At 49.9% G+C, this 27,209-nt stretch overlaps 2 protein-coding genes across 4 annotated transcripts in view; one reads left to right on the top strand and one right to left on the bottom strand.

Moving 5' to 3' along the window:
• Positions 1-8,236, top strand: part of PTPN2 (protein tyrosine phosphatase non-receptor type 2) — a 50,569-nt gene extending 42,333 nt beyond the window's left edge. The window contains exons 9-10 of one of the 2 annotated variants that reach the window (XM_031690184.2): positions 1,834-1,935; positions 7,876-8,236. In XM_031690184.2, coding sequence (XP_031546044.1) covers positions 1,834-1,935; positions 7,876-7,897 — 124 coding nt within the window. In that variant the 3' untranslated portion in view covers positions 7,898-8,236. Of the gene's footprint in view, positions 1-1,833; positions 3,064-7,875 lie in introns of those variants that run through there. The other variant, XM_072949346.1, reaches the window with a different exon arrangement.
• A 5,599-nt stretch (positions 8,237-13,835) lies between these two features.
• Positions 13,836-27,209, bottom strand: PSMG2 (proteasome assembly chaperone 2). Of its 2 annotated transcripts, none has more exons than XM_072949320.1 (7): positions 27,049-27,209; positions 24,450-24,621; positions 21,732-21,790; positions 19,380-19,531; positions 18,353-18,526; positions 14,914-15,034; positions 13,836-14,141 (listed from the first exon to the last, which is right to left on the bottom strand). In XM_072949320.1, the coding sequence occupies exons 1-7, from the start codon at positions 27,103-27,105 to the stop codon at positions 14,043-14,045; spliced, it is 834 nt and encodes a 277-aa protein (XP_072805421.1). In that variant the 5' UTR covers positions 27,106-27,209; the 3' UTR covers positions 13,836-14,042. The 2 variants fall into 2 exon arrangements, with proteins under 2 accessions (XP_072805421.1, XP_072805420.1); XM_072949319.1 differs by having other exon boundaries at positions 19,380-19,498; positions 27,049-27,206.

Below are 27,209 nucleotides of genomic sequence, written 5' to 3'. Positions count from 1 at the left end.
CAAAGATCGTGAAAATCCTCTTAAGCTCCTATATAACGAAGTATTTAAAGCACTAATTACATAGTCATGTAACACTCACTTCACTGAGCTCATCTTGGGTTTATATGGTGAGTGACAACACTGGATTAAAATGGTAATTGTCTTCTATTCTGCAATTAAAATTTAAGTGAAATGTGTTAAAGATTCCGTCTAAGTTGGAAACGGGTTGGTGGCCTCAGGCTCCTGCAGAAGCGCGTGTGGGGCCCCCGCGTGTTCCTGTGTTTTGATGACTGTCGTGCCTGCACTTGAGTACGTAGTATTGTTTTCACCGGCAGGTACACACGTACTGCTTATAGTGACTTTTCACTGTTTTCCATCCAGAAAGTGGATTCTGGGTAATAATTCTGGCAGGTCATTGTAGGAGATATTCAGGTAGAGTTCACCCAGCCAGACACACCTGTGTGTGTGGTCAGTAAGAGTGAGGACGGCGTTAGGGAGACTGCGGGGCACACGGACACAGTCCCCAGGGTGCTAATCACTGTAGGGGCAGAAGGCAGCGCAGACTAGCACCGTGCATTGCTCACTGTGAGTAAATGCCCTCAGACAAGAAGGAAGGGCCCTGGGGGTGGGAGGACCAGAGAGAAGAGGGAAGCAGCTGTGGAGAGCAGCAGAAGGGCCGTCCGGGCAGGAGCAAGCTTGTGCATCGTACGAGAGTCTTGGAGAGTTTCTGTGAGGACACGTTCTCCTTTCTCGTCGGTGTGTGCCTGGAGTGGAGGTGCTGGGTCACAGGTGCGGGAAGTCTGTGTGGAGCGTTTGGAGGGGCTGCCAAGCAGTGTTCCAAGTGGCTGCATCATTTCACACACCCACCAGCAGTGTCTGAAGGTTCCTGTCATCACAAGAAACTTAACATGGATCAAATAATCTGATGTGTAGTCTGTATTCAAATTTCTCTAGTTATCAAAAAATCCACCTCATAGCTTTTTAAAAATAACTTTATTGGGGTATAGTTTGCATACGATAAAGCTCACTTACTTAGAGTGGACACTTCAGTGGATGAGTGTTTACAGAGCTGTGCAGCCATCGCTGTGGTCTGATTTTGGAACATTGTTACGACCTCCGTCTCTGTAGGTGTTTAAAAAACAAATCAAGATCCAACGGAGGAGCCTGTGTCCTGTTGGGTTGACGTGGCTCGTCAGTCTCCCTCAGCCTGGGACTGTTCCCCGCCCCTTGCTTGACATGGGCATTTCTGCAGCTTCCCGACCAGTCGCCTTTTAGGACGCCCTGCAGTCTGGGTCCCTCTGATTGTTTCTCGTTGCTAGTTTCAGGTTGCACATTTTGGTCAGAAGACCAGTTGGCTGTTAATGTGGCAGACACTGAGAAGGCCTTCCAGGTTTTCAGTCAAGCCACACCATCGAGCTGTGCTTTGGCGGTCAGGTTCAGTCTGGAGGCGGGGAGACAGGTTGGGCTTTTGTAGACGCATACGCGGACAGATAGCAGCAGGCACTCACACAGTGGGGTGTTCACGGGATGTTAAGTGCTGGCCTTGGAGGAGAGTCAGACATAAAGTCCAGGTGAGGCAGATGCGCGGCCCCTCGTCTCCACCTGGCTGGTGAGCAGCCAGAAAGAAGGAAAGGGAGGGACACCGTGCTTCCTTTCAGGTCCTGCCAGCATGTTGGTTAACACAAAGTTGTACTAGAAATTACCGCTGAGTTACCTGCGTGCATCTCTGCCCCATTCAGAATCCTGAGCGTTCCCCCTTCATTCCCGTGTCTGGAGGAGTGGATCAGTGTGTGGGCTAAGGCCCATGTCCCGGTGGTCGTGTCCTGCCACTGATGTGTCCTTGTGTGTCCACAGTGCCCTGCGGAAGCGCCTGCGAGAGGACAGAAAAGCCAGCACAGCGCAGAAGGTGCAGCAGATGAAGCAGAGGCTGAGCGAGACTGAGCGGAAAAGGAAAAGGTGGTTATATTGGCAACCTGTTCTCACTAAGATGGGGTTTGTGTCAGTCATTTTGGTTGGCGCTTTTGTTGGCTGGACACTGTTTCTTCAGCAAAATGCCCTATAAACGGTTCATTTTGTCGCGCAGGCTTTGGCGCTGGCGGTGTTGCGTGCGTCCCGAGGGTCTGTCTGTTAGGACCCCTCAGCACCCCCGAGGGCGTGGTAGGCTAGACACCCCCAGGAAGCGGGGTGCCCAGTCCTGCCGCACCCGGGGCGCCGCCCACGCTGCACCACTGCCGAAAGTAAGGACTTGAGTGCTTGCTAGCAACTGGTACTTTTCACCTGTATTCGTACATGTTAAAGCATAATGTTTCACCTGACCAGACTAAGGAATCCTTTATCACAAGGAGGTGGTTTTGGAGGCTGTCTGGATTTTAACCTGCACTTGATATAAGCAATAAATACCATGGTCTTACCTACATTATTACTGGAAAGAAAATGGCCTTTAAGTGATGCGTGTAATGTGTCATGTACTCTCGGTGTAGGTGTCAGCATTTTATATTCCTGACCATTTCAGGGTAGATACATTTTATAAGTACCTATTTAGTCTTACTTTTGTAGTTAAATGTACTTTTTAAAAGCTCAATTTGAAAAATCTGTTACCATAAAAAAATAAATAAATTGTATGTTGATTCTATTGTACTGGGTACATTTTCCTAAAGAGAAGTTTGACATGAGTAGTTAGAACTCTGAATAAGCAATTTTTACTATATATTTGCATTTCTTTTATGTTTTACAGTTTTCCCAATTTTAAAAAGAAAAACAAACAAAAATTTTCTCTAAAATATCTTTGAAGGAAGGTTCTCCTAACTGGCATAGTCAGGTAACAGTTGGTCGAGACTTTGTAAAAAAAAAAACAAAAAAAAAACTGATTTCTGTAAAGTCCATTATTAATACTGTTTATTTTTCATGAGACTGTCGATGTAATTACCCTAATTTATAGTTGGGATAAATTATGATTTAGGAAATAAAAATAAGGAGCAGCATTTTATTACCCGTGATTTCAGTTTACTAGACTGAAGTTCTGAAGTAAAAATTTTTTCAAGGTTTTTCTACTTCAATAAATAGTGCAATGATGTTCAAACCTCACACTGTCCCTTTTAACTTCTTAACAGGTCTTTTGAAGGCATGTTGTTTCATGAATTTAGCTGCCCCTCTGAGTGCCGCCTTTCTCCAGACCCTAACGTGCCTCTCAGTGTTTACTTGCTTTACTTGAACTTTAAATAGTTGTTGTACATTGAATTGCTGAAATACTGAAGTCACATTGTTTTGGTGGTTTTCAAGCCTTGCCTGTTGGCTCTGTAAGGGGTCACCAGGAGGTGGTAGGGGGACCCGAGCTGCCAGCCTTTGCCTCCAAGCAGTCGTCCCTGCTCTGCTTTATGTGCTGTGTGAGCTTTGCATGAAGTTTGGTGAATTTACGGGGCCGTTTTGTCATGTTTTGTCAAAACAACAGTTTGAAAACCGTTGGTGTAGATCAGCATTTGAGTTGATTTGCGTAGGCTTCTTAGTGTGCTGAGCTGCTGAAGGCACAGAGCCAGGTGTACGTGTGCAGCGCATCCGTGTGAGGCTGTGTGAGGCGGGCTGGGTCCCACAGCCTCGGACGCAGGGAGGTAAGAGGGACGCCTTGTGTCTGTCTGCGTCACACCAAGGCCCTCACGTTTAGGCCATTATTGGTTTAAAATCTTTCTTTCCAACTTGCCTTGGTTTACCTTTGCTAAAATGCAGTCTGTTGCTCTGCAAGTCACATATGGGGAGACCCATTAAATTCCAGCTGGAACTGCGCTGCTTCAGCGGGAAGGTGAAGCCCTCCCGGGGTCTCAGGCTGTGCGGGGCGCGTGCGCTGTGGCCCGTGTCCGGCGCGGCTCCTCGTGTCTGCTTTCTGCCCCTCTGGGTGGTGTGTTTGCTACAGTGTATTTTTATAACCACATCTGGTGTCGTGGACACGTGTTGATGAACTTCTGCAGATGTCAGTCTTCCTCCCTCCAGGCAGATCCTGGGAGAGCGCTTTACTAGTGCTCTGCTTTGGGCGGGTCCCCCGCCCTGACGCTGAAATGCGTGGGGGTGTGTCTGGTCCTTTGTTAGCCAAGGTGCTGGTCCAGGGGCCAGGTGACAGCAGGCCGCAGCGCTGGGCGGGGCCACAGTGCTAGGCAGGGCTGCGTCGTCCAGGGGTCTGCAGGGTGCTTCCTGCTCAGGGTGGTGCTGAGGGTCAGGCGTGTGGTTTGACTTTGGTGAATGAGTTGCTGGTGTTTTTCCTAAGCCAGAGACTTTATGGTTTTTAAGAAAGAATAGTTACATTAATACCTAGTTCATTTGTGTCCACGTCAGTAAACTGACAGCGGCCGTGCTTCCGTGCCGTGTGTGCGAAGGCTGCAGCGCCGGCGCCCACTCCGTCCCCAATCAGCTGTCTGCAGCTCATTTCTGCTTTCCTGTGCAGAACGCCTGCACGTGCAGTTCTCCATGTTTAGGTTTCCCTTTATGAAATAAAAATTCTGTCTCTCTCCTGAACTCTCTCATTCGAGAGGTAAAAACTGTAAAAGTGCACGGAGGACTCTGGAGTAACGTGCAGACCATTTCAGACCATGCTCAGAGGATGTTTTGTGTCTTCGGTCTGTCCTTTTCTTGTCTGTATTTTTGGTCACTTCGTTATGTAGTAGTATTTCTACCAAGGAATGAACAACAAAAAAAGGAAGTAAAAAAATTTTTTTAAATAGCTCTGCCTAACACTGTGTCCGAGGAAAGCTTGTGACTCTCGAGCTGGTTTTATGTGCACTTGTGTTTGTCCTCGTTTCATTTTTCACGTTTTGTTCTTTTAGTAGAAGCACTGGGGAGTGAACGCAGGGCCTCGTGTAGGCCCCCTACCCCCACCCCCACCCCGTCCCCTTTGTTTTAAATAAACTAGAATTGATGGTTTGCATTGAGAACATACTGTTTTAAAAACAGTTTATGGCATGGAGCAGCCCTCCAGTGCTGTCAGTTCCTTCTCTGCTCTCGGGGTCAGTTCAGCGTGCTGCTGTTCCCACTCGGTGGCAGTTTGCCTGTGCCAGGCCCAGGGCCGAGCACCTGTCGCGTTGCCCTGTTCATCCTCACGACAGGCGTGCGAGGTCGGGGTAGTTGTTGCTAAGCCATAACCAGCCTGAGCCTCGACGGCCCTGTGTCCTCTTCAGGTGCTCTCGCTGAAGAGCCTCACACGGACGGTGTAGTCCAGAATCAGGTAGCGCTCAGAGAAAGGCTTCACACTGCGCAGGTCGCTTACCTCTGGCTGCATTCTGTACAGATAGACACAGGCCAGAACCTGATTATGGTTGAAATACTTTATGGGCCACTGTAAACTCTTTTTAATAGGTACATTTCTGGAGTGCCTGCTTGATGGTTGTACAGATTTTTAAATCTGATCTGCCTTGATTTTTACTTTCAGGTTCGAGTCTTACAGACTTCTAAAATGTAGCATAAGTGCCTCATCCACGTCTTCCCGCGTCCAGGCAGGCGTTTGAGAACCGCGCCTCTGTGACCGCTGGCTCATGTCCAGGCCCCGGGTCCCTGAGGGTCTGTCGTGGTGCGGAGGGTCAGGAACCAGGTGCGGGTCTGCTGGCCGGAAGGGGAGCCCTGAGGCGGCCCTTCTGTCGTGCATGCAGATTTTGGATTTTAAGCTTTTATTTTGGGAGTTTAAGGTGCTGCTTTCTTGGGTAGTGGTCTGAGGGAGGAGTCAGCTCTGCTTTTCTCCGCAGCAGCCGGAGTTTCCTTAGCACCGGCTGCGTTCAGGTTACCCAGGAGCACAGGGCTCAGCACTTGTCAGGGGGATCTTGTTCAGTGGGTCCTGGATTCCGGACACTTTGTGGGGAGAATTTCCCCTTGCTGCCATCACAGAGTCCTGCTCGTGTCCTGTGCTGTCCAGCGCCTCCCCCCACCCCGGGGCTCCACCTGTGTGAGCGCGGCTCAGGCCGGGGCCTTCCAGCTGGTCTGTCAGTAGCAGCCTGACAGTGGGGACTGTGAGTGGTCTGTCCGCCTCTGTGCCGTCCACAGGGAGGACAAAAAGCCCATCGTTTGACCTCTTTCTGCTTTGGTTTTATAACTCAGAGTGGAACATGGGAATTTCAGGATCTAGAGAGGAATTACGTACGGAATCTACTTCAGTACCGCCTGGTTTTCCATCACATGGTATGTTTGGAGACCTGTAAGGGGAATTGCATGGGAATTTTTTCTTTATGGAGACAATTTTAAAAAGAAAAGCATCAATTCTTTATTGTTCCTCTAAAAACTTGGCATAGAATTTTTTGGACATGAGGATGTGGATATTTCAGATTACTAGTATTAAAAAACCGAAGTTTGAGTTGGTGAAAGCAGGAGAGGAGAATTAGGGAAGGTGACGTTGTCGACGAGGCGGTGCTTTGCCCACCTGGAGAAGGTGACCCTTTCCAGTAAAACGTTCATGTGCGTACCTGGTGGCAGGAACTGTCTGGGTGCGTTTGGCATAACTTCAGGTCGGGGCAGCTACCGTCAAGATCTTCTGGTTGTGGGGAGTGACATTTCATCGCTGGTGAGCGTGTCCTGAACACTTTGCTGGGGGAGGCGGCACCTGATGGTCCTGCCGGGGTTGGCTGCACCTCCCTGGAACATCACGTCACCCTAACTTTCAGATGAGGAAACTACCTCCAGTCTGTGGTAAAGTGAAGCAAATCAAAGTTTCTCCCTCCAAAAACTTTTGTGAAACAGTTGAACTGCCGCCAGACCAGAGGAGCGCTGCGGCATCAGACTCCTCTGAGCCAGACCGCTAGCCCTTCGTTCCCGCTGGCCGATCAGATCAAGCCCCTCATTTTAGCGAGCGGACTCCGAAACGTGTGGGAGCTGCCCGTGTGTTTTGCCCGGCCGGGGTCGTCCTTCCCTCCTGGCTCAGGGTTCTTGGGTCCCTGGGTGAGGGTGGGGGTGGTGTCTGTGAGCACAGACACCGACGCGAGTGCTTTCTCGAGGGCTGGACCTTTCTGTCAGGGCTGAAGAGTAGACACCAGGGAGCCAGCGCTCGGAGGGGTTGGTCAGACGCTCTGGATGAATGTGTGGGTGTGGTTTGCAGTCCTGTTTACGTAGCGGAGGCGCAGCAGTGACAAGTGTTTACACCTGGGGTTCTGGTCACAACAGGGGGAGCTGGGGGCTGCCAGGTACCTCCTCAGAGGTTCAGCTCTGCAAATACTGTGAAGTAACATTAAAAACCCAGCTGCCCACGAAATAGTTATTCCTCCTCTACTGGTGGTTTAAGCTCTCGTTTATCTTTCCTTTTGGCATTAAAACAGCATAAACCTGCCGACTGTTCTATGTCTGTGTTTCTTTTCTGCTGCTAGTAACCTGAGTTGCACCTCAGCTGTATGTTGCTGTGGTTGCTAGCGTCACCTTTCAGGACAGAAGGCGTGCTGCTAACACTGAGGTTACAGACACAAGCCAACTTTGTGTTCAGACATTGCGTTCGTAATGTTTTAGCAGTGTGGTACAGTGGAGGTCCAAACTGGATTAGACTTTTGCGTTGGTAAGTCTAGCACATGCCGTATCACCTTGCTGCCCTGCTGTGGGTACCTCTGTCTTTAAACCTGTCTGTCTGTCAGTGTCTCCCGTGGAGGCCGTTTCTCGAGTAACGCAGGATGACCTAAAACATTCACAGTTCATAATTCTTGAAAAAGAGGACGACTTACGGTGCTCTGAACGAGTCTGCCTCACACCGCCAGTTCTGTTTGAGAGCTGAGTCCCTGAGCGGCCCCGCGGGGGTGACAGTGAGCGTCGGTGTGGTGGAGTGAGTGCTGGAATGTGTCCCCTTGCCTTTTCAGTCCAGTTAGTCCTTTTGTGTTCGTGTGTCTCTGTGTACGTCTGTGTGTTTGGTAAATACGAATTGAATAGATGACTTCTTATTTTATGTTTTAGGCCAAGATTGACAGACACCTAAATGTTCATGACTTGAGAGTGTTCTGCAGCTGTAAGGTTTGAACCATTGGTGTGCAAAGCAGGACGAAGCCCACTCCGGAACCAAGTGAGGCTTGGTCACCCGTAGACGCCTCACGGCTGTCTGTTTACAAAGTAACCCTTACGTCCAGGGATGAAGAGCACCACCAGCAGAAGACTTGGCAAAACCCTCTAATTTGATGCATTGTTAAGTTTTTTAACGCGTGTATGAAATGTAGAAAGATGTAAAAGAAATAAATTAGGAGAGACGACTTTGTATTGTACTGCCATTCCTACTGTATTTTTATACTTTTTGGCAGCATTAAATATTTTTATTAAACAGGCCTTGTCGGTTTGTGTGCATTGTCTTAGGGCAGCTCCGCTTCAAATAGTGAATGTTTCTTAAGAGTTTGCTCTCAAATTTTTAAAACTGGCAGTTGACATTTAAACTGAAGTTGGTTCCAAACATTGGTCACTTGCTTTTTCAAGACTTTTTTTTAAAGTTACTCCTCAGTGGTCTATCCATATAGGTTAGGTGAATGCAACAAAAGCTCTAATACCCCTTCTGTTACTTGGAAAAATATTAACATGGGTGATGGTATTAAATTAATTTTGAGTAAGAACAGCAATTCAGTATAGTTTTTAAGTCACAGTGTCATTCTTGTGTGGGACGTTGCAGTGTCCCCGAGCATCTCCTCCTTCCCGGCTGGGGCTTTCGGCTTCTTGACCATGTGCGACTTCCCGACCAGGTGCTGCTTGGGGTGTGTATCCAGTCCATTGTCAGGTTGTCATGACGTTCTTGTCCAGAGACACTCCAGCCTCTGCGTCGTGGGAGCGCCGTCCTGACCAGAGAACAGCTTCGACGACTATGAAAGTTTCATAGCACCGTTTATTGCGTACATCTTTAGCATCTTTCACAAAGTTAATGACTCGCCTTTGTTCCTTTTTGCCTTGTTGTCCAGAGGCTTTTGGTCTATTTTAGGAGTAAGCAAGGTTTGTCAGTCCCTACTCAGTCTTTCTAAAGATGTGTGAGAAGTTTGTTGAATCACAAGGTGGTAGAGCGAGATAACCCTCGGTCGCGTCAACAGGGCTTCTTCCGAGAGCCGCCTGCACTCAGCCACCTGTCCGCTGCGCCCCCAGCGCTGCCCGTGGTACCTGCCTGGTGAGTCAGTCCAGGAGCTCCCCGGGGAGGCTGTCTCCGCTCCCAGAGCCAAGCACGGAAGGTGCTCGTCACTTCCTCCCTCGTGTGACTCTGGGTGTCGGCAGGGGCGCCGCCGAGGCCTCCTCCTCAGACCCGGGGCGATTCTCTCCAGGCTCTCCTGCCTCGGTTCTTCTGTCTGGCTCCTCCTCTCCTTCTGTTTATTTGCTATCACGGTAAGAACACCCTGTGAGACCTACCCCCTTCAGTTTTTGAGTGTTCAGTGGTTCACATCATCGTTGATGTCATTGCGGTGTTGTCCAGCAGGTCTCCAGAGTTTTTTCGTCTTGCTTAACTGAAATCCTGCGTCCGCTGCAGAGTTGACTGCCCGCTCCCCATCCCCAGTGGCCCCTGGCCACCGCCGGTGCCCTCTGTGACTGTGATTAGACTGTTTCAGATACTTGATCTAGGAATCAGCCAGCATGTGGCTCTGTGACTAGCACGCTCTCACGTCTCACCCGTGTTTTTGCGGCTGAACCGCGTTCCACTCTAGGAAGGCGCAACTTTCCTTTTTTGGATCCACGCATCTGTCAGTGGACTTCCCGGTTGTTTCCGCGTCTTGACCACTGTGAATAGTGCTGCAGTGAACATGGGAGTGCAGACATCTCTTTAAGGTCCTGGTTTCACTTTTTTGGGGAAAATGCCCAGGAGTAGGATTGCTGGATCATAAGGTGGTGGTCTCTCTAACTTCTTAGGGAACCTCCATACCGTTCTCCACGGCAGCTGCACCATCTTGCATCCCGTCCAGCAGCGCGTTAGGGTCCCAGTTGCACCACGTCCTCACTGGCACGTGTCTGCTTTTTTGATAATAGCATCCTGAGGGGTGCGGGTGGCGTCTCACTGTGGTTCTCGTTTGTTTCCCCGATGGTTAGTGATGGAGAGCGTTTTTTCACATGCCTGTTGGCCGTCTGTATGTCCTCTTTCAAGAAATGTCCTCTACTGTTTAACCGGGTGATTAGTTTGTTGACTTGTGGGAGCTCCTGCGTGTTTTGGAGACTAGCCCTTGATGGGATGCACAGTTTACAGGGGTTTTCCCACCCAGTGAGTGGTCTCTTCACTCTGTCTCCTCTTGCTGACCGAGTATTGGAGTCCGCGGGATGCGTGTGATTTCTGTGTTGAAACACTTAAGCTGGGAGGATCTCGTCTTCGTCCAGGTCTGTGATGCCTCTGCTGGTCCGTGCAGCTCCTTCAGCTCCCGGCCAGATGTCATGTTTGTTAGAAACCGCACGTCTTGGGCCATGAGTGGTCATTGCATGAGTTCCTTCAGCTCCACCGTTGAGCACCGTGCCTGCACCCCCAGCTCTTCTTCCTCCAGGGTTTCCCAGGTTGTTTGGTAGCTTCTGCTGGAAACCCGGAGCTCGTTCTGAATTCCTGGCCCTGGGCCACACGTCCAGTCAGTCGCACAGTCTGCTCACCCCACACACCAGATCTCTCCCACTGCCCCTCCGCTCACACCTTCCCTCGACGCGGCCCCCACCGCAGGTTTCCCCCATGCTGGGCGCCAGTGATCTATATGAAGACCCAGTTGCTGCCCTCCTTAAAGTTCTCTATGTCACAGGAAAGAACTTTGACTTTGTCTTAGACCACAGACAAAGGCCCAGCATGCTGTGTGCCCCATTTCATCTTTTGGCTGTCACCTGCCCGCCCTCCTTCTTGGTTTTACTGAGAAGTAACTGATGTGATCACCAGACAAGGTGAAGCTGCACGCCGTGGTGGTTTGAGGGCACGTACAGCTGACGTTGGACCGCACAGGGGCACCGACCGGCTTTTGCAGTAGTGGGTGCGCCAAGCCACGTGGCCTGTGGCTGGTTGGATCCCTGGGTGTGGAGCGCTGGATGCCAAGGCTGCCCAGGTTCTAGGAGGGGCGTCTGCTCCCCGACGGGGGCGCCTGGGACCCCTGTGTTGCTGAGGGGTCAGCCGTGTTGGGAAATGCTTGTCACAGTAAGAGAGCGACGTCTAGTATCTTATACAGGTACAGGTTAAAAAGGAAAGGTGTTCCTTGTGCTGAGAACTCTCGGGACCTGTGGTCCTAACTCCTGCAAACGCGGCAGCAGTGTGAGCTGCCGTCACCGCGCTAGTATCTGGGGTGACGGGAGGCCGTGCCTCTCGCCCGCCCACCCACCCCTGGTATCCGCTCTTCTGATCTCTGCTTCTCTGAGTTTGGTGTTTTGTTTTTTAGATTCCACAAAGAAGTGAAATCATCAGAGTGTTTGGCTTTCTCTCTGATTTACTGCATTTAGCGTAACGCCTCAGTGTCCACCGTGTTGCTGTAGACGGCGCAGTTCCTTTCTGTGGCTGAGCAGCGTCCACTGCGCACACACCACGTTGTCTTTGTCTCCGATGGGGGCCGTGCGGCTGTTCCCGTATCTTGACTGTTGTGAGTGGTGCTCGGTGAGCACGAGGAGGCAGGCGCCTCTTCAGACACCCGGAGGTGGGACTGCCGGGCCAGGTGGTGCTTCTGCGTCTAGTTTGATGTCCCACCTGTTTATCGTTTACTCTACTGCTTGCACTTGAGGTGTGACTGCCTGTCTCCCCGGATGGGCACCCAAGGTGGAGCTGTGCCAAGGCGCCTGGAATTAGTGGAGTATTCTTCCTTCCTTCAACTGTTGGATGAGTGTTTACTGAGCAAGACGTGCGGGGCCCTGTGGGAAGGGGAGGCCTGGTCCATGGGCGCGTCAGACCGCACACACGCGCGGGCGAGCGTGTGTGTGGGGAGGATCGAACGGGTACCTGAAGAAACCGGCTTCGGGAGATCAGAAGCAGAGACGCCCTCCAGGAATTCCAGTCCTGACTGCTGCTCTCCGTGGATGACAGAAGTCCCATTTAAAAATATGACTTGGAGTTGATGCATTTTCACTCAATGTCACAGAATTGTGTGGTTGAAAATGGTAAATTGTATATCCTTGTAGCATGATTATACATACGTGTGTGTTGTGGGAAAGTTCTTCCTCTCTGTTTGTCTGGGAGGTGGGAACAGGAGTGTCTGCTTTGTAGGGCTGTTGAGAGGAGTAGGTGGGGGGTATCGCATGGCTGCTGGGCCTGGTGCTCAGCGTGCTCAGTGTCACTGCTACCTGGAGGAGTGTGCTGTTTATGCCGCAGTGGAGACGCTTTGCACCTTCGGTCAGATGAACAGGGTTCGCGTCAGCAGGGGTGTCGTGCTGCTGGCTTGCACTCTGGACAAAACATGATGAGGACGGTGTTTCCCCCTTGTCCTCCAGCCCAGAGCCCCTGGGGAGACCTGGTGACCAAGTGCAGCGTGGTCCCTGGACAGAGAAAGGGCCTCAGGTGAAAGGGAAGGAGGTCTGAGTAAATGACGGATTTGAGGCAGTAATGATGCACTGACACTGTGCATCCCTGTTCCTTTGATTGGGCCACACTTTGTCTTTATTCCTGTGCCTCATGTGTTGTTTTATGTATCTGATGAAACAGGTGCCTCTCCCACTCTTCCTACAGGGGAGAGCTTCACAGGCAGTCTCGCCGGAGACCCTGGGGACCTCTGGAGCCCTTTTCGAAGGACGCAGTTTGCGAGGTTTGCAGGCTTCTGCTCCTGGGGGCTCTGGCACTGCTGCCCTTGGTGCTGCTGCAGCGGGGTGCCCTGTCCCTTGTTCTCAGTGGTCCCCAGAATCCTCCAGGAGGCTGGCTCCCTGTCAGCATCCTGAGTCAGGTGAGACAGGTACCTGTCCCTCCAGCAGGCTCTGCAGAGCTGGACCGCTGGACCCACACGTCATCCCTCTGTCCTCCTGAGGGAGAAGCTGTGAGCTGGGTGTCTTCCGCACGTGCTCTGGCGCGGCAGCAGGCCACACCCGCTTGCCCTTGCTTTCCGTGGTCCCCGGGCATCTAGGCTGTAACAGCCACATCACGTTGCAGGTCAGTGGAGACGGAGCTGGTCCCCAGCGGCCCCCCAACGCTGACGAGCCAGAGCACGTCCTCTGTTCCTGCAGCTCCAGAGCTGCGGGCGGGTCATCTTCTCCGGATCCTGCTGAGCGCTGGCTGGGGGAGGGACAGCCGTGGGCAGCGGCGCAGCTCTTCCTGCCCGTCGCAGTGCAGCTGTTCTCAGCTTCCCGCTTGCCTGTCTCTGGTCCTCAACACGGTGTTTTGGTCCCTGTTCTAAGTTGGTGTCTCTGTGAGAATGAGGGCTGAGGCTTCCCATTCCACCACCTGGCCAACACCCCCTACAACAGTTTCCAAAAAGGAAGCAGGCACAGGCCATAGAACCACAAGGAAGCATCACTCAGCGCTGTGCAGGCGGACGCACTCCTTGACTGAGACGGGAAAGCCCAGGCCGGGCACGGACACAGCGCAGGAGCAGGTGCGTGGGCCACGGGTAGCGCCTGGGGTGCAGCAGGCACTCTCTGATGGAGCTTGTTCTCTTTTATGCTAGAATTCTTTTCAGATGGGGAAATTATTCCGGATCATTGCAGTGGGCCCAGTGCAGTCACGGGGTCCTTGTAGTGAAAGCCGGAGAGATTTCAAGATGCTGTGCTTCCGCTTTCAGGACGGAGGAAGGAGCCATGAGCCCAAGGATGCGGCCGCTTCCAGAAGCTGGACAGGCCAGGAAGCTCGGCCCTGCCAGCACCTTCGTCAGCCCGGTGCGACCCGCTGTGGACTCCGACTCCGGAGCTGTACAGCAGTAAATTTGCTTTGTCTTATGCCACTGAGTGTGTGATAATTTGTCATACCCAAAATAGGAAATGAATACAGAAGTCTGAGATAGAAAAAATAAAAGGACACATTTCAGACAAAATTACTTAGGAAATATTTTACTGCACAAAATTTACATTTGTTGCATATGATGAAAAGCATGGCAAAAACAACCTTTTATTAATCTATTTTTACTTGGAGATTTTCTGTGAAAAGTAAAGATTTCAGAGAATACAAGTTTTGTATAGGTGTTTAACAGCTGTATTGGTACTAACTGCCTTGGGACATGAGGTGTAAAACTGAAAACAGATCAGAAAAGCGCAGGGGGAAGACCACTGCCGAAGAGTAATCGCCAGGAACTCGGGATCTTCCACGGCAGGGCAGCCGCTGTGGGGCCATCGCGCTGCACCTGGAAGACAAAATACTTCCATCCTTCAGCTTTACCGCTAAATCTTTTGACGTGTATTACAGAACTCTCTTTGCTGTTGTTCCCTTTGGTTCTGACACTTAGCTGGGCTCTACTGTAATGGAAAAACAAAGTAATGCATTGCTGTGTCTTCTTATCAACTGAAGATAAATTTCCTCAAGTTCCAAATAATAAAGATATGCCAGAAAGGCTGTAAATGGAGTCCGCGGAGTAAAATCAAATTCAAGAGAAACAGCAGTCAAAGAAGAAACCAGTCCTGCATGATTTGTATCAACTGTTCTTCACAAAAGCATGAATTAAAAGGGCGGTCACCTACCATACAAAGCAGCCTACAGCCTGCTTTCCCTGAGCATTCACTCTTATTTTATAACTGAGAAAAGCATTTTAATTATAACGCGTATTCGGTAGCTACAGTACTGTTCACACAGCTTATCTTTTGCTAAAAAAAAAATCCTGAAGTCACTTTTTTTATCCTATAAAAAGCTGCCCAGTATAATTAATGTAACACGAAGAAGGAAAACAATGAACTTAAGATTTTTACTTTTCTGGAAAATCAGCCTCAGTGAAAAACAGCTGTGATAACAGGTTGGTTAGCTGCCTTCTTTTCAAAACTTCATTTAACCTAAATTTTACATAAAGATACCTGTATTTACATAAACTTTCACTTATTTGGTCTACTTACACAGTGTATAAAAACACAAGTTTATGAACATACAACCAGAGAAGCCAGAGGGTTAAGTTTTAGAAAACTTACACATGGTTTGATCATCTGCAGCCACTCATTAAGATACTCAACGAGACCTAGTGCATCTGGGATGTTGTCTCCTTCCGAAACAAACTTGAGCAGAACCGCCACTGGGATGTCCTTAGAACAGCTGCAACAAACAAACAGGATGATTAAGTGTTCTTCTACTGATACAGGATGGGTGCAGCGTGTCTGTTTTTATAGCTCAGATGATCTGCCAGGTTTTAGGCATGGAGATGGCACGTCACAGATCACTATGTATCCTCTGTCTGTGGGGACAAAACCAGGAGCCCTGGAGCACCCACCCTGGGCGCATGCACGTTGGTGCCTCATACCCAGGCCACGTGAAAAACCGTCCCCCTTCTGATGGGCTCCTCAACCCACTGCAGCAGGCAGCGATTTCCAGAAGCACGTGGCAAAGCGACTGAGGAACGTAACACCCTTGTCGTCAACCGTCTACACAGAAGGCAAAACTGGGAGAGCTTGCTGCCACTTACAGATGTCGTCTGCTGAGTGATGACTACGTGCTAAGCACTGCCTGCAGACTCTATGACTCAGTCCCTCCACAGCCCTTGAGGAGGTTACAATTGCCTCCATTTACAGCTGATCAGTTCGGAGTAATGGGGACAAGGAACCCCTGGACGAGTCGTATGTGAGAGAGGGGTCACAGCGGAGCCTGCCCATAGGCTGTCAGGGGCAAAGCGCTTACGGTGCCCCGGGTCAGCGCCGCGAGCATGCGTGCCGGCCGCCACCCCGAGGTGACAGAGCGGCTGAGGCAGTTAACATGCTCCAAGTTCCTCTCGAGAAGTGGCAGAGGTGGGACATCAGCCCAGGTCCTCCTGACCCCGAAACAGTCTCCTACTTGTTCTGCTCTGAAGGCCTCAACCCAGTGATGAGATGGAGACACCAACGCAAGAGCTGCCTGCTTGCCAACAAGAGCACAAGCCACTCCTAGCACCCCGGAACCCAGAGCTGTGAGGAGGACGTGCTCCCACAGCTGGAGTGCAGGACTGACCACGCCCCAGAACCAAGGGCGGCCGGGTTCCTCAGCCCGGATCCGAGACGCGGTTCAGAGGCCTCAGGTGTCCTGGGAGCCTCCTCCCAGCACCTGGTCTCTGGTCTCAGGACCCGGGACGGTCAGCACACTTAGGCCATCTCCACACACAGTCCTCCAGTGCTGCATGGGCTCCCAGCTTCCCGGGAGCCCAGTGAGCTGTGAAGCTTCAGAAGACTGCAGTCCTGCACACTTACAGCGTGACGGCCTTGGAGGAGAGGCCAGCCTCCCTGCTGTGCCTCCATTTCTAAGGCTCCAGCTCGACAAGTGCAGGGCTGTGGCCTCCACTGCTGCTCCGATACCCAGAGAACAGTAAGTTTTAATGCCACTTTCCAGTCCTCTCAGTAAAAAAGGAAGGTGGAGAATGCCTAATTACTTTCTGTGGCATTAAAGTCTGGCACACGAGATACAGCCATTATGAAGGCTAATTCACAGATTACATATAATCTTGGAAAGCAAGGTATACAAGTGATCGATTCGGCTCATTTGTTTGTAATTTATAAATAATGATAACACAATTGCAATATAGTAGTTATTTTGTTTTGTTTTTGTTTTTACTTTAGAATAATAGACTAAACTTCTACTCCTTCACATTTGAGAGCAGATGTACCACAACTCATTTTCAGGGTTGGGGCAGGGAAGTGGGAAGAAAGGACTTTTCAAAATAGGGACAATTTAAACACTGCTACATTGTCTGGGTAAACAATATAACCAACAAAAAAAGGAAAATGACACACCAGTAACATTTTATTTCCTTATAATTGCTCTTCCCTGGTAGATATTAAGCACGGGTTTCCTTACAGATATGTAAAAGGTCTGTGTTAGATGACAGAAGAGTATCCACTTTGTGAGAAACACCCTTAACTGTAATTAAAGTTACAGATGGTAGAGCTGCAGTGTCTTGCAGATACAAACATTTAACCCCCTCTGGGTGACAAAACTGAGTACTAAGTATTGCTTCTTTTGACTATTCCACATTTCCCAGGTGTTCTATGAGGAGCATGTCTTTTACAACACTTCCTCTGCTGTTGCTGACAGAAGCAGAGGTAGGAGACTGATCGTGAAGAAGCAGGAAGCCAGTGTGAATGCGCAGAGCCGGGGGCGGATGCCCGGCGGAAGGGCCAGACCCACGAGGCCGGCTCTGGGGAGCTGGGTAGGCTGCTGCCAGCGAGAGCAGATGAGAGCGGGAGAGGAGACAGCCCGAGGGAGCCAGCAGCGCCGGGGAGGGCTCCGGGACCGGCTGGCCACCCCGGGAGACGGACCAGCGTCCGCACAAGGCGCGGAGAACTGCTGGAGGGCCTTTACTCGGGGGGCATCGTGGTCAGGTCTGATTTTTAGGAAGCTAATTCCAGCGACACTGCCGAAGGTCAGAGGGGAGGGGCTGGAGAGGCCTCGGCAGCAGCTGCTGTGGGCGGGCCCACGTCCTTCCAAAATGCTGGTGTGGACGCCGAACCCCCAAGGCGACGGGCTCTGGGAGGGACCTCTGGGAAGGTAACTCAGCAGCAGAAGTCCTAAGAGTGGGGCCCTAATCCGGCAGGATGGCGGCCCTGCAAGAGGAGACCCTCTCTCTGCCATGAGGCGGTACAGCCAGCAGGCGGCCACCCACAAGCCAGAAGGCTGTCTCCAGAACCCGGTGGTGCAGGCACCCCTATTTCGGACTCCAGCCTCCAGAACTGTGAGCAGATACATTTCTGTTGTCTCAGCCCCCTAGTCTGTGGTATCACAGCCATGCAGGTGACAAATGATGTGGCCTGGATGGACAACAGAAGGACTCAAAGCTGGTTTGCAGGGCAGGTGCAGAGAATGGCCAGGGGCGGGGCCCCAGGCTGTGGTGAGAGAGGAGGTGAAATGACGCATTATACTCTGGGGAGTAAGTGAGGCAGGAAAAGAAGTCAAGCCACGAATGGGTCACAGACTAGGAAAAACACAAAAGGTGAAAGAAATGATGGTTCTAACAGGAAGAGAGTAGACTTTCAGGTATAAAATGGGAGTTGTTATTTAAAGAGAAAGATCTATTTACAAGGACAAAGTTCTGAAAGTGGATGGTGGTGATGGGTACACAGGGGTACACAATACTGTGAATTACTGGATGCCACTTACTGGGACACAAAAATGGTTACTTCAATGTTAGTACATTTTCACACACACACACACACACACACACACACACGGCTGGCTGCAGAGTAAGTCCTGGGATCCCTGACGGCCACACACACTAAAGCATTGAACACAGCTTTTCAAGGAGACAGCTCTATAACCAGATCTGTCTTCTCCTGGATGTAATACAGAACCTATTTAATAAAGACATTTTCAAAGTTCCAGTAAGTAATCCAGCGCACTCTTCCAATTATCTTACTTTCATTTTCAAATTAAGTGGGAGCCAAGCAAACTCACCCTTCATCATAGAGCGTTTTTGTGATGCCTCCGCCAGGAATACGGACACAAAGCTCAGACTCGTCTATCTCAGGAATGCATGTGGTTTTTTCCATTTCTTCCCAGTTAAGGCTCTGCATTTTATTTTGAACACTTTTTTGCATAGAGGGTGTGAGTAGGTACCTGAAGGGAGTACTAGAAATAATCACATAATTAACTTTGTAATTCACGAAAAACTCACAGATATGAACATTAAGTCTAATAACACAAATTATCTTGTCCTCCATGTATTCTGCTGCACAGGCAAACACACGTCTCAGCAGAGTAACATGTAAGAAAGATACATACGCATTCAGCTTGCACTCTGCATACCTAGGAGGGAGCATGAAGAGACTTAGCAAAATCAGGAAAACTTAAGCTAAGACAGGGCCAGCTTGAAGATTCCCGCGGCTCTGCCTGTCTCTGGCCACGAGGCCTGCTGCGAGAGCCCCGGAAACTACTCAGTTTGAAAGGCTACTCTTGGCTGGTATTCGTCATGATTTTATAGGTGCACAAATGCTAATGCGAAAAAACGGTTTCTATTTCTACCCCTTGCATACTTTGTTTTGTATTTAGGAATTCAGTCTGACGTGTCTGGGAGCGACACTTAAAGGCAACTGGATTTCTGCAAATACAAATGGCAGAATGCATGGAAATAGAAACACCAATCCAATCTTTCAAAAGTGATCCACCAGTAAACCTTAGGTATCCTTCCTCCTCTGTCCCCATCAGCTGAGACCTGCGACGCTGCCAGGCACCAAACCATCAGAGCACAGGTCCAAACCACCTGTCTTCACCCTGGAGCCCCTGGTGCCTCAGCCCCAGAGTGGCGAGGGCCACCTGACTCTCCTCCCTCCCCTCTCCAGACTTGCTTTTACCTTCTTCTTTCTAAATTCCAGGGAGGAGAGGACAGGATGTACAGGGCTTTAAAGATTAACTTTTCAATACAGAAATCATCACAACACTGTACAAATCATAACAAAAGTGACTTTCCAGAGGCAAAACCTACCTGCGGAGCTGGAGGTCGTTGCGGTGATAGGAGTGACTGCTGGAGAGAACCACCACCTTGGCACAGCCGCTGCTCTTCACCCAGGAGAGCAGCTTCTCACAGAATGGCTTTGATTTATACTTTGTGTACCAACGACAGCATAAAAAGAAAATCTGAAAGTCAGACCTCAGAGTATGAGAGGCGCCTATGGGGTGTTTCACCAGCTTTGCGGGATGGTTTACAGACACCAAAACTGCAGTGACTTTTAGATTCACTTCCTGTCCTTAGACTGGAGGTGAGGTGACAAGTGATGACCATCACTTTATCTTCACAACAAGAAGTAAACGAATTGCGAGGAGCCTAGACTCCCATTTCTCAGTTCTCCACTCAGTGATCTGTGCTGCTTAAAAACCGCCACATGGTAATCGATGAGATGTTCTAGCTAGAAACGTCCACCCTGAGTCTGACCAGGAGGAAGCAACTAGTGAACCCAGACCTGGGCCCCTCCACGGAGCCAGTACGTGAAGGAGAGAGGTGGGGGGCCAGCTCCCCCAGAGGAATAGCAGCTGAAAGACATGACAGCCAAATGCAGCATGTGAGCCTGGCCTGGGTCCAGAACTGAAGGCTACCTGGGGGACAAGCGGGGAAGTCTGAGTATACTGGATGCGAGAACTGAGCGCCGACTTTCCTAGGTGTGTGACGGTGCTGTGGTTGTGAAGCGGAACCTCCCTCTTGTAAGACTCGTAAGGCTCAGGTACTCAGGTCTGATTAAGCACATGCCCGGGGTACTCAGACAGCACTGGGGCAGAGCAGTCACGCTCAGTGAACGTCTGCTAATCTGAAGTCACTCTTTCCGGTTATCAAGCATCTCACTTAGAAGTGTGTGAACCGTCCATGTGAATTCCTGACCTTGCACTGACACTTAGACAACAGCAAAGCCACGCAGCACGTGGTAAAAATGTTTGCACCTCTCACTGCCCAACTTCGGGTCTAGTATTGTTAACTAAGGAAAATGAAGAATGATTCTGATTAAACATTAAAATAACCACAGCACTATTCGTGATGACCTCAAACTGAAAAAAAAAAATCAAATGCTCCCTCAGCAGTACAATGGGTAAACTGTGGTTTATTTATACACAGACTCCCCCACAGAGGTGAGAAGGAACGAATGAGCTCTGCTTCCAAAACAGGGATGCACCTCACAAAGAGAGTGTCAAGTGAAGGAAGCCGGACGGCGGAGTCCATCTGCCAGGCGCTACTCAGAGGACAAGCTGCCAAGGTGGGGCACAGCAGACGGCCCTGGAAAGGGGGACACGTCCTGAACACATGGGACCTCGGTCCACCCAGCAAACATGTCTCGAGAGCATCTCTGCATGCAAGGCTGTGATCTAGAATCAGGGCTGTGAGTGAGGGATGGGCCCTCACTTCTCTGGGGGAGTGTCCCCTCTAGGAGAGGCAGGTGACAACATGTGACATGCAGGTTGTGATGAACTGCGACGGGAACCAGCCCAGGGTAGGACGGCAGGAAGGGAGGCAGGGAAGGCCTTTCCATGAGGTGCTACCTACAGAGCCTGAAGGAAGCCCATGATTCAGGTGTCCAGTGGGACAGCCGTGCTGGCAGAGGAACCAGGGCCAGGACTGTGACAAAGGGCGAGCTGAGCCCGTGTGAACCCGCAGGGGCTGGATGGAGGATCAGTTACTGCGCTGTCCACGGAGCCTCGGGGATAACCGAATGCCACACGTGGCTACTGTGACGGAAGGCCTGAATTTTAGGTTTTATTTACTTTTAATTAATGAATCAAAATTTAAACGGGTGCACGTGTCTGGTGGCTGCCCTGTATGTGGACACAGGGCCTGACAGGCCGTAATGGGGTCAGTGAATCCACTCTGAGGCTGGAAGCCACTGGAGGGTCTGAAGACAGGAGTGAGGTGATGTGACTGGGAGGTGAGGGCTCACAGGCTGCTTGTGGGGCACGGGTGGTGCAGGGTGCTAGTGGCTGGACCAGAGAGGTGGCAGTGGAAGAAGAAAGAACCTGGGTCCAGGTTCTATTTTGATATATACATAATTTTTATGTAGATGCCATGGGTTTGAAATGTAATACAAAAGAATAAACCTGTAATATTCATATGCTTAAATTTTTCCACCAATGCTACCTGAATTGGGAAAAAGAAGACCTAAGCTATACGTCCCAATTCCTTTTAATATAATCATGAAATAACGGTAACAACTATAAAATTTTATAAATTTTTTTTTATCAAATCAGACCTTAACTTACAAATATTGAAAAAGAAGTAATTTTTGAATCTTACTGACCCCGTATTTTCTCATATTTTACTTTAATAGATTAAAAAAGGCAAAAATGACATACTAACCTTAATAAAAATGGATCTTAACTGAAGAGCTACTAGTTTCCTTGAAGGCAGCGCATACACTACAAGTACAGGAAGAAAATGAAGCCACGCGGCAGTCAGAATGAAGGCATCATACAAATGTAATTCAGCTTCATCATTCATTTTAGAAGTTCTGTATCTAACTATTTTCAATAATTAAAACATAGAACATATCTACTATATCATTCAGTTAAAACACTTTGAAGTTACCTCAAAATTCACCTGTGGGCTTTATTCTATGGAATAGATTCATTTTTGAAAAGTTAACTGCAAGAAAGTATCAAAAATTTTTATCTTCTTTGACTGAAAACCAGAGAAGCAGTCCCCGGAAAAGTCGTAGCGTTACGACAAATGCGATCACTCTGAACAACAGCTATGGTTTCTGACTCACCCCTCTTCAGAGAACAGCAGCGCTCACTGGGGACAGAATAAAAAGCGGAGCCATAAAATCCCTGAGTAGAACATTTGTTCTTTAGGAGTTTTTGAAAGAACTGAAATAACATGAAATTTTTCTGTGAGTAACTGTGTGTGCATTTTTTCTGTGAAAAGAACCCACGGTTTTCACCAGATTCTACAAGGGGCCCAGTTTACAGATGATTAAGACATCCCCGCCAAGGAGGACAGCTCTGAAGTGACCCGAGGACAGTCTCCAAGGGCACATGTGCAAAGGAGTACGCCTTTAATTACCGCACGGAGACTACAGATAAGCCCGGGCTTGGGCCAGTCCTTGGGTAGCTCATGTCTCTCTGTCTCACTGCGCTGACATGCTGCGGTGTGACCGGGCGCCGTGCTGCCCCCACAAGCCTGGTGACCACCAGGTATGCTCGGGCCAAAGGAGGCTGGAGCAGGACGTTCAGGTACTAGGGAAACGGCATAAAACTGGGGAAGAGGGGCTGAGGCCTCTCACCTGCCTCTCATGTACACGCACAGTGCAGCAAGGAACCTGGAGGGAAGAGGCTGTTCTGTAGGGGGTGGGCCGGCTGACCTTTAAAAGAAACTGCACCACCTTCCACAGCAGCAGCACTCGTGTTCTCACCAGTGCCCCACCAGTTCCTTTTCTTGTTGTTAAGATCCTGTTTCCTAGTACTTTTTTCTTCTGATGTAATGTAACACATAAACATTTAGCTTTTAAATAATCACGCCTTTAATCCTAACTCCAGTCTCAGAAACACAGAGACCAGAGGAACACACCAAGTGACACCACAGGAAGTGATCAGACAGACTGGAAGCTGGGGCATTCTATAGGACAGCGTGTCCAGTTTTTCCTTCTTCAATTATTGAGTTTCATGAAGAAGGAGAAAAAACCAGACTCTCTTATAGTAACAGAGATTGCAAAGGCACGCCAATCAGAGGTACTGTGGGTGTGGCTTTGGACAAACCAACTTTAAGGATAGTTTTGGGTCAATTGGACCAATCTGAAAATGCAGAGGGCACACGGAGATAAGAAATTGCTAATTTTGAGAAACGTGATGGTACTTTGGCTATGTAAGGAAACGTAAAGACACGAGGTGCATACTGACATACTTGGGGTGGAATGTCGTGATGTCTATAATCTGTTTCAAAATACCTCATCTAAACAATCAATTAAGTGGATTAAAGGACTATATGCCATCGACCTGCTGCAATTTGTGCCAGAGGAAAGCCAGTGGGTCATCCAGAGGGTGAAGGTGCCTGAGAAGCAGGTCTCAGGGGTCAGGTGCCTCCACCAGTCACATGACCTTAACTTCTCTGCACAGCGGTTCCCTGAGCTACGAAACCACCCAGGGAGGAGCAGCATTGAGTGAACTGATACATGTAAATGTCCAGAACATGTAGGTGATAGCTGTTACCAGCCTAAGTATATAAACTGTACTTCCACCATTTATAGTCCTTTACCCTTTAAGGCAGGAATTAAAGTTATCTTGTGTTAACAAAGTCCTCTTACTAAAGTGCATTTCATTATCACAAATTAATGGCATGGCTAATAAGACTGACAAAAAACATGCTTCCTCATTTTTTTCCAGTCCACCAGTGTCTCTCTCTGTTGGCTTTTACCCTAGAAGGGAACCGGAGACGAGAGGCCACTGCACCGAGTACCTGGAGGCGCCGGTGCTTCCAGATCAAGGGCGTCTCCTCCCCTCTCACGGTGCAGCCCCATGTGAGCACGGCAGTCAGTGTGACGTGAACCGTGCGCCCTGTTAGTCACGCCTGACATCCAGTGAGGAATTCTGGGGACTGAGGGCACGGGGAAAGCGCGCCCCCACTGGCAGAATTAGGCAGCTCAGCCTCCCTGAGCCCTACAGCACTGTATCATTATGGGTGCTACAGTAGTGTGGGCCGACCCCGAGGCCTGCGTGATGACATTAACACACAGGACCGAGCCCGGGGCAATTCCTTCCCTGGTATTAGTGATGCTCACGCATTACACATGCCGGCAAGAACAGAAAATAAAACTGAGGATAAAAGAGGGAAAAACTCCAGGTTAAAAAACCCAGAAATCTCAAATCCTCTCCAAGGATAATAAATATAGTCACATCTCTCAAGAGAGCTGCCTTTTAGGAAAGGCTAAGAACTGAAGCCAGGACGCATGTAAGCGTGGGACATGGTGACTGGGCCGTAAACTCTGCGCGAAGCTGGCTCCAAGTGTGCGCTGCAGAACAGACATGGCAGAGCCTATTTCTGGGTTAAAACAGCTCTACCTTCTAGCAGGACACAACATACCTTCAGCGTTTGTACTGAGCTCGGTTGAATTTTCCTCCGCAGTCGCATATGGATTGTTCCCAACCATCGGCACAAGACAGTCGGTGTAGAAGTAACCAATCTTACACATATTCAGCGTGGAAATAATCAGATCGATTGCCAGCTGGCCGACATTTCCAACAGACACTGCTGGCTGAAATAGTAAAAAAGTGCGTGAAGCCGTCACCATCAGTGGCACCCTGAACAGCCCAGGCAGAAGACAGCGACCACAGCACTAGCACTGAGCGCTGATGCTCAGGTCACAGACACTGACTCCTCCACGAGCTCCACTGTTGAGACGAGTGATTTCATGCGTACTGAATACCTCCTACCCGCCAACCCTTGTTCTAGGCACCAGGACAAAAGTTCCTGCCCTGTGGAGCTTCCATCGAGTGAGGGAGTGGTTTGCTGTGATAAACTGAACAGTAAAATCTACTGTGGTAAGTACTGCAGAGAAAAATTAAGTAAGGGCATGTGTGTATTTGTGGTTGGCTGTGATTTTAAATAAGATGATCAAGGAAAGAGTCACTGCAGGTGCCCAGTAACTAGGGACCCGAAAGAGGTGAGGGAGGCAGCGACACCAAGGCTCGGGAAGAGACTACGTCAGCAGTGGGGCAGCAGGTCTGCAGGTGTGAGGACTGGACAGCAGGGCTCTCCGGTCTTCTCTCTGTCTGCTTTGTTGGTGCCTAAAGGTTGGGGTGAGCTTCTCACGCTGCAGCACACACGTGCGCGCGCACACACACAATATCCCCATGACTTCAAACAGCCCCCTGCCAAATCTCTACCTGCAGCCGGAACACTTACCTGAACTCCAGATCCAAACGGCTCCCTCTACACGGTTACGTCAAGGGCCACTCACAGTCAACGTGGACAAAACTAAACAAGCCCAAACTTGTTCTCTGGTTTGTATTTCAGAAAAGAGCAACAGTCATCCATCCAATCTCCTGAACCAGGCAGCGTCTCCCGCTCCCTTGCCAGCCACATCTAACGCGTGGCTACCTGTCAGTGTCTATCCCCAGGGTCTCTCACACAGCTCCTGCTTTGTGTTCTTCCAGCAATCACCGTTTTTTCCTGGCCTTTATATTTTTCTGGGTCCCTCAGAGCGTGCCCTCGTGAACTATCCCTCGTTATCTTCTGTAGTCTCCTTCCCTTTCACTAAGACTCAGCTCCTGTGGTTGACCCTCACTCTGCTGAATCACCTGTCTTTTCCTCCAATCTTATTCACAGGCTCTCACACCTCTTTCCTTCTAAACCCCTCCCTTTTTGCACACTTTCCCTGGCTACCCCTCACTTCCCAGCGTCCCTCCATGGCCAAGATTCCCTCCAGCTGTCCACTAAAACACCAGCAGGAACTATCTCCAAATTAATGCGCAAATGCATACACATACCCACGTCTCCACCTTCTCTCCCACTGATACAGCCCTCTGGCTTCCCTCTTGACTCCACTGACAGCTGGCAAGGTTACCACCAATAACCGTGAAACAGCCCTTTCTCTATAAAGCTTTTCTTTTCTTTTTTTTTTTTCTCCTGCCAGGTATCTCTTGCAGAAACATTTTCTCTTTTGTGATTAATAAGTATTTTTCAGGGAGATACTTTGAAATGATGTACAATTTTCTTCCTCAGTACATTATCACATGCTAATTTTAGCATTCATTGGCATGTTCTTGTGTGCATTATCATGATGAAAATGGTCAAAAAGTGATTCTTCTACTACCATCATCCTTTAAAAAAAAACGAGATATAATGGACATACAACATTCATTTCAGATGTACAACATGATGGTGGTTCGGTATCTGTATGTACTGTGATACGATCACCACAATAGGCCTAGTGAACATCCATCACCACGCAGTTACCAATTTTTTTCCTTGTCATGAGAACTTTAAAGGGCTGCTCTCTTACCAACTTTCAAATATACAATGCAGTACTAACTATGGTCACCACGCTGCGAGTTACATCCCAGGGCTTATTTTTGACTGGTGGTTTGTACCCTTTGACCCTCTTTACTTATTTCAGCCACCCCGGCTGGCAAGCACCAATCTTTTCTCTGTAAGTCTGTTCTGTTTTAGATTTCACATAGGACACTTTCTTAACAGGTCCTTGTTTCCCTCCCCCTCCCAATAAAACCTAGGGCCTTTCCGTACTCTTTTCAAAGCTCTGGCAGAGTATTTACTGCCACTGTTTATTTATAAGTGTTCCCAACTAGGCTGCAAACTCTTTCAAGACAGGAGCCTAGCCTTGTCACATTATGACATTAACAGAAACAATGAGCGACAGTCGGCAACTGTAACAGCGACAAAGCCGTGTGCTAGCTACCGGAGAAAGTGACTTGCATCACCCCGCCTGCAGTTTTCTGGTTAATGACAACGACTCGGTAGCTTGAGCCTGACTCTAAAGCTGCTGGGAAAAGATTTTCTAGGGTGAAACGTGAAGCGCAGGGCCCGCACAACACAGGCGGGGCGCTCGCGCGTCCCCGCACGCCCGGCCCTCAGGCAGCAGCGAGCCGGGGCCGCGGTGAGCCGCCCGGACCCCCCTCCCCTCCCCTCGCGCCGGCCTCGGGGCCCGCACAGCCGGACTCACCATCAAGAGCGTGCACCCCGCGAGGTCGGGCGCCGAGTCCCCGCAGGGAACGAACATGGCCTCGCGGGGGTCGGGAAGGGCAGGCGGCTGGAACCGCGGCCGCGAGGCGGGCAGGCGGGGTCCTTCGGGGCTCTCGGCGCGGGGTCCTTCGAGGCCCCCGG

Source organism: Vicugna pacos, chromosome 24, assembly GCF_048564905.1.
Source record: "Vicugna pacos chromosome 24, VicPac4, whole genome shotgun sequence".
Lineage (NCBI taxonomy): Eukaryota > Metazoa > Chordata > Mammalia > Artiodactyla > Camelidae > Vicugna > Vicugna pacos.
The sequence above is the reverse complement of the archived record's forward strand: the minus strand, read 5'-3'. Positions and strand labels throughout refer to the sequence as shown.

What these genes read in the sequence shown, in the direction of transcription:
- PSMG2 (XM_072949320.1), bottom strand. Translation starts at nt 27,105, where the DNA reads ATGTTCGTTCCCTGCGGGGACTCGGCGCCCGACCTCGCGGGGTGCACG. An exon ending in CGGGGTGCACGCTCTTGATG is followed by an intron (nt 24,622 to 27,048) that starts GTGAGTCCGGCT and finishes TTACTATTTCAG; the next exon opens with CCAGCAGTGTCTGTTGGAAA. An exon ending in GCTCAGTACAAACGCTGAAG is followed by an intron (nt 21,791 to 24,449) that starts GTATGTTGTGTC and finishes CTGTACTTGTAG; the next exon opens with TGTATGCGCTGCCTTCAAGG.